This window comes from Haliotis rufescens, unplaced genomic scaffold (genome assembly GCF_023055435.1).
Source record: "Haliotis rufescens isolate VD_foot unplaced genomic scaffold, xgHalRufe1.0.p SCAF_99, whole genome shotgun sequence".
Classification (NCBI taxonomy): Eukaryota; Metazoa; Mollusca; class Gastropoda; order Lepetellida; family Haliotidae; genus Haliotis; species Haliotis rufescens.
The window spans coordinates 46,494-52,859 of NW_025964393.1; the positions used below are offsets into that span (position 1 = coordinate 46,494).

The 6,366-nt window shown below is 46.0% G+C and overlaps 1 protein-coding gene across 1 annotated transcript; it reads right to left on the bottom strand.

The window, feature by feature from the left end:
• Window positions 1-587: 587 nt before the first annotated feature.
• On the bottom strand, window positions 588-5,935 carry LOC124137784 (protein pygopus-like). Its single transcript, XM_046504223.2, has 4 exons — window positions 5,854-5,935; window positions 4,372-4,469; window positions 2,774-3,897; window positions 588-2,435 (listed from the first exon to the last, which is right to left on the bottom strand). Exons 2-4 carry the CDS (start codon window positions 4,451-4,453, stop codon window positions 1,170-1,172), a joined length of 2,472 nt encoding a protein of 823 aa, XP_046360179.2. The 5' UTR covers window positions 4,454-4,469; window positions 5,854-5,935; the 3' UTR covers window positions 588-1,169.
• Window positions 5,936-6,366: the final 431 nt, after the last annotated feature.

A 6,366-nucleotide genomic window follows, 5' to 3' on the forward strand; every position in this document is an offset into this window, starting at 1 on the left:
CAGTATTTGAGGCCAGGTTTTGTCGCGTCAGTATTTGAGGCCAGGTTTTGTCGCGTCAGTATTTGAGGCCAGGTTCTGTCGCGTCAGTATTTGAGGCCAGGTTTTGTCGCGTCAGTATTTGAGGCCAGGTTTTGTCGCGTCAGTATTTGAGGCCAGGTTTTGTCGCGTCAGTATTTGAGGCCAGGTTTTGTCGCGTCAGTATTTAATACATTGTTATATTTCTTTAATCATCTTTCACCGAAAATATCAGGACCGCCCCCGTGGTCTAGTTGATAGTGTGACCGGAGAGTGGAAGGTCGGTGGTTATTTCAAAAGATGGTACTTGTTGTTACCCTGCCTGGAGATCGGCATTAGGGTATAACACAAGGACTGTGTACTGTGTCTGAGCGGGGTATCAACGTTATCTCAGTGGACTAGCACTAGAAAACCGGCATTAGTCGTGACTAGGACACACACACAGGTACATCCACGACACTATATAAGTGCAAATAACCTTGAACGCCACGTTAAACCTAATTTCACCTCACCACCTCCTTGCAAAATATCAAAATGTCCATGCAAAATATCAAAATGTCCAAGATCAGAAATATTGTTGCATACGTTTATTACAATATCAGATCATAATAATCAAGATAAAACTAATGTCGTGGTATGTAGGTATACAGAGTTCTATACCAGATTCAATGGATTTCGATGTAACGTTCAACGACACAGAGGTTAGTGTAACCTTGATCAAAGTTACACAATGAGTTCACAAACAACAGCACTTTTCCTGAATTATCACATATAAATTGACTTAAGGGCGACAGCACTCCAGGGACAGCCTTGTTCCGTAAGTATTATATATTGTTATACCTCTTAAAGAATCTTGCACCACGTGACGAAACAATACATTTCAATGTAGATCCCGAAATCATGTGACTGACACTGCGGCCTCGCTCGGTCCGGGCAGACCACCTCAAGGGTCAGGTCCTCGGGTCCTTGTTTTAGCATATTGACCCCACCAAGAGTAATTATTTTTATAATTTTAAACGTCTCTTGTGAACAGGGTCAGAGGACTCGCGAAACCCTGAGTATCTTGCGAGTATCTTGCGAGTATCTTGAGAAACTCGTCATATGTTGTGACTTTCTACCAAGGTAGTGTGTGTGTCTCTCTCTCAAAGTGTTGCTCACTGAGGAGCCCTATGGGGTCTGAAGTTCCTGAGCTGACCAGTCACATCACCACCTGACCACACCCAACTGTCTGGCTGATTTGTGAACACGAGGAGATCTTGCGATGTACTTGGCATCACCGGGTTCATCAGCGGCACTGTCCCGGAGTTTGGACCGCCAGGTCCCCGTGGCAGCCTTGAATCTCCAGGACGACCAGCGGCGGGTCCAAAAGGATCATTTGCGAGTTGATCTCTGCCCACTACGTTTTCTATTGTAGGTCCTCCTGTTTCAACGAAAGCTTGTGGGGTTGGTCTGGGGAGGATGTGTCGAGTTGGTGCACGACCCTGCCAAGGCTGGCCGAGACCCGGTGTAGAAGGTTCGCCTGGATTTGGTCCAGACTGGCTGAAACTGGGTCCAGGTTGTCCCGAAACTGGCCCAGGCAGGATAGGACCAGGTCCGTCGAGACGAGGGTCGACCAAAGCAGGATCAACAAATCCGGGGCCGTTAGCAGGATTAATAATAGGGTCTCCGAGACCATGAGAAGGGTCAACGAAAGGAGTCCCGTGAGATATGGTTGTGTCAACTAAGGGCGTCCCGTGGGAATGATTTGGATCAACGAAAGGAGTCCCGTGAGATATGATTGTGTCAACTAAGGGCGTCCCGTGAGAATGATTTGGATCAACGAAAGGAGTCCCGTGAGATATGGCTGGATCAACTAAGGGCGTCCCGTGAGATATGGCTGGATCAACGAAGGGCGTCCCGTGAGATATGGCTGGATCAACGAAGGGCGTCCCGTGAGATAAGGTTGGATCAACGAAGGGCGTCCCGTGAGATATGGTTGGATCAACGAAGGGCGTTCCGTGAGATATGGCTGGATCAACTAAGGGCGTCCCGTGAGATATGGCTGGATCAACGAAGGGCGTTCCGTGAGATATGGCTGGATCAACGAAGGGCGTCCCGTGAGATATGGCTGGATCAACGAAGGGCGTTCCGTGAGATATGGATGGATCAACTAAGGGCGTCCCGTGAGATATGGCTGGATCAACGAAGGGCGTCCCGTGAGATAAAGGTGCGTCAACTAAGGGCGTCCCGTGTGAATGAGATGGGCCAGCGAGGGGAGATCCATGAGAATGTGTTGGGTCCACCAATGGCGTTCCGTGATGACTAGTGGGGCCCACAACCGGCTTTCCACCAGGGTAGGAGGGGTCAGGCCCTATTTCTCCAGTGGGGACCACAAGGCCACCAAGGGGCTTTCCGTGTGGATAGGAAGAGTCTCTGATAATCTGTAACAATAATCCATAATTGCTTTATAATGCTCATATATTTATGAAGTCGTGTGTTGAGAACATTTGAGTACAAATTAACCTCCCAGGTGCCTTTTAATTTACAGATTAAAATGAAAATTTTGATCAGTATTAAATAGTTTAAAATTACGATATGAAAACGTTTTTTAAAGTGAGGCTAGTCCTATGGCATACTGGACACACATTGTGGCCACCCGATCGTTATTTCTGTCGACTCTTTTGGTAGAACAGTATTGACTATTGGCTACTTATTCTGCCCTAGAATAATCAGTGGCATAAATATTGCAATATAAATGAGAGGCATTTAACAAGTTTACCTGTGTTCCTTGATCAACGCTTTTTGGAACATTTGAAGGATGTCCTGGGTATCCTGTCTGGCCAGAGGACGCAGTGTTCCTGTTCCTGTACAGCTCCTGTCCTGTTGCCAGGCCTTGCTGGTAAATGTCCTTGCCGTCGAGGAGGCCTGCTTTCTTTGCTGGGATCACCGGGGCACCAGCTCCTCCACCTGTAGAAGACTGGTAAAGGTTCTGTAACGAGGAGAAGGACGTCAGGTCGCCGGCAGGTGGCGCTCCGGCTGCGAGACCTCCATCAATTCTCTTGTCATGCGCAGACGACATCTCAATTGGGCTGTTGAGGGGTCTTTCTTGACCTCCTGACAAACTATCCCGGTAGAGGTTTTGAATCGAAGAGAATGATGACAGCGCCGGTGCAGATGGGTCACGGGGTCCAACAGGTTGTGAAGGGAAAGCAGGATCAGATATCTGGAATGATTGGCTCGGCAGCTGGGATGAGGGGAATGCTTGACCAGGTATTCTTGCTGACGTCATCCCACCATTATGCAGTGGCTCTGAAGTATGTATCACGTGAGTTTTCTGGGGTTGACCCGACAGGTGAGATGTGGGTAAGGATTGACCAGGCCGAATACCGTCTTGATATGTGCCTGTAGAATGTTGACCATGCTGGACTGTTATTGGCATCCCGCCATTATGCAGTGGCTCTGAAGTATGTATCACGTGTGTTTTCTGGGGTTGACCCGACAGGTGAGATGTGGGTAAGGATTGACCAGGCCGAATACCGCCTTGATATGTGCCTGTAGAATGTTGACCATGCTGGACTGTTATTGGAATCCCGCCATTATGCAGTGGCTCTGAAGTATGTATCACGTGAGTTGTCTGCGGTTGACCCGACAGGTGAGATGAAGGCAAGGATTGCCTAGACCCTATTCCGCCTTGATATGTGCCTGTAGAATGTTGACCATGCTGGACTGTTATGGGCTGGTTGTATCCGCTTCCGGATGACGTCATCCCACCATTATGCAGCGGTTCTGAAGTATGTATCACATGGGTTGTCTGCCCTTGGCTGGTCCCATGTCCAGCATTAGCATGCCCTGAGATCTGGGTTCCACGCTGCCAAGGATATCCACCTGTAGCTCGTGTGTTTCCTGTAGAATTGAATTCAGTAATACTAATTAAGATAAAGCGCTTCAGCCTACAAGTTGGGCACTGAAATATATTTAAAAAACCCCATTGTATTGCAAAAGAGAAAAGCAGAACTTGACCATGAAGTATTTCCCCCCCAAAATATATTACAGTTTATTTGCAGATTAAATCAATCAGAAAGTAAGGGTAGATTACTTAAATAATCATTCAATTCGTGTTTATTTGTTGTTCTACGCTGTTTTACGTTGTTTTGCTGGATGACAGCGGCCTGTAAATAAATGAGTATGGGCCCGGCAAACCAGTGACTGAAAGAATGAGCAATGTCCAACGCTGCTTGGGAACGATTCGCGATCAGCCAAAACACAGACCCTGAACACTCGATACTATTACGATGTCTCACAGGGCAGGCATGGGGTATAATCTAACCAGGGTTTCATTTGTGCGATCGATTCCAAAAATAAAACGAATATACTCACGGTTCAGAGGAACGGCTATATATCTGGCCGACGAGAAGTCCAATATTGCGCCAAACACTAGGCAAAATAATACGTTTTTCATATTCCTACACAGCTCTCTGAAAAATAAATGGTCAAACATTTAATAGTGGGTAAGTGAGTTGGGTTTAACGCCGTTTTAACAGTATTCCAGTTATATCATGGCGTGTTATAATTAGCTTAATTTGAGAGGAAAGTCCGAAGTGATGCAGACGTTTAATACTTCGGTGAAACCCACGAGCACGGGTATGGTGCTGACAAACCTGTAAAACATAATCGGAGCGAATCGGGATTCGAACCCAACAATCATAGGTTCCTGGCGTGGCCAATCGACGTAACTCTGCACAGCGAATTGCAGCACTTTAGACGACTGGGCCACCCGTACCCCTTAACACTTTATACCATGATGTATACATTTGTGTTCTGCTATCTTGGAATTTGATTGTCTCGAAATTGAACGATCACCCCTACTACATATCCTATGTCTCTCCGTGTCAGAACGTCCATGTTGTTGAACAGTCAGCCCCTTCATAAATGTTGTGCTGAATGATAGCTACTGTGTGATATTTGTATGTTTGTGTGCTGTTTAACACCGCACGCAGCAATATTCCAGCTATATGACGGCGGTCTGTAAATAATCAAATCTGGACCAGATAATCCAGTGATTGATACGGAGAGCTATGATCCGTGCCGTTGGGGTACGGTTACACGGTTACTTAGTTACACGGTTACATGGTTACACGGTTACATTGTTACACAGTATGAGGTGAGGTGAAATTGGGTTTAACGTCGCGTCCAAGATTATTGCACTTATGCACGTGTGTGTCTGTGGCTGCTTGTACTAGTCTGGACTGATGCCGATTTATAGTGCTAGCTCACTGAGATACCATGCCGCAGTTTAACATGAATACCCCACTCAGACACAGTATACTGACTCCGAGCCGACCAGTCCTTGTTTTAGCCCCTTAATGTCGGGCGCCAGACAGGGTAACAACAAGTACCATCTTTTAACGTCTTTTGGTATGACGCGGCCGGGGATCGAACCCCGGACCTTCCGCTCTCCGGGCGAACGCTCTACCACAAGACCACGGAGGCGGCTACACAGTATGAAACAACCGAGCCTGACCACACGATCAACTGTGTCGCCTCTTACGACCAGCATAGGTTACTGTAGACCTATTCTAACCCAAGGCTACCATGTAATAGGCACAACTATACAAGCACACAATAAAGCAAAATTCAATAAAACCATACTTAAAGAAGCGTCAATTTCAAAGTTTAAAATTTCTGAAAAATTCATCCACCACAAAACCATTATTTAACATGTCACTACAGGTATGCTTAAACAAGCGTTTATTGTATAGTAAAATAATTTGATAAATACATGCCACAATCAAATTATTTAACATGTAATTAATAGGTAAATATGATTTTCTAACGCTGGTATTCATTGTCTTTCCTCACCTTGAATTGCCTGTCTGATACAACACCAACAAGACCGGTCCAAGTTGTCACTGCTTCGGAACACGCCACATCTACATATATAGCCTCGGATCCACAAAGGTGACGCATGCACTCTGAAGATTGATTGGCTAATTCGTCTATTGTCTTCTCCGTGACGTCACGCATGCGCAAATGCCGTAGAAGGTTCGTGTGATCCATGACAAATGATGTGTGTCAATCATGGAGACTTTATGAGAGGGTTGTCACTCGCATGGGAAGATGAGGACAACGTTTCACATCGGTGATGATTTGTCATGATTATCACCGTCATCAAGATGTCCTCAATGGCCTTGGCATGCTTTAAAAGCTATTTTCTTTGGTATTTAATCAGATCAATGATGGGAAGAAGTTATTTCTTATATTATGATACAAGGGTGGATGTAGTCGTACAAAATGCACTAGATATGAGATATATAGACTCGCCTCTTTCCGTAACCTGCAAGCTATTGTCACGGAATAACACGAGTTGGTCAC

Excerpts from the sequence above, each read along its gene's own strand:
- LOC124137784 (XM_046504223.2), bottom strand. The coding sequence starts at position 4,453 with ATGAAAAACGTATTATTTTGCCTAGTGTTTGGCGCAATATTGGACTTC. Across the intron at positions 3,898-4,371 it reads TATAGCCGTTCCTCTGAACC|GAAACACACGAGCTACAGGT; the intron begins GTGAGTATATTC and ends TCAATTCTACAG. Across the intron at positions 2,436-2,773 it reads GCGTTGATCAAGGAACACAG|ATTATCAGAGACTCTTCCTA; the intron begins GTAAACTTGTTA and ends TTATTGTTACAG.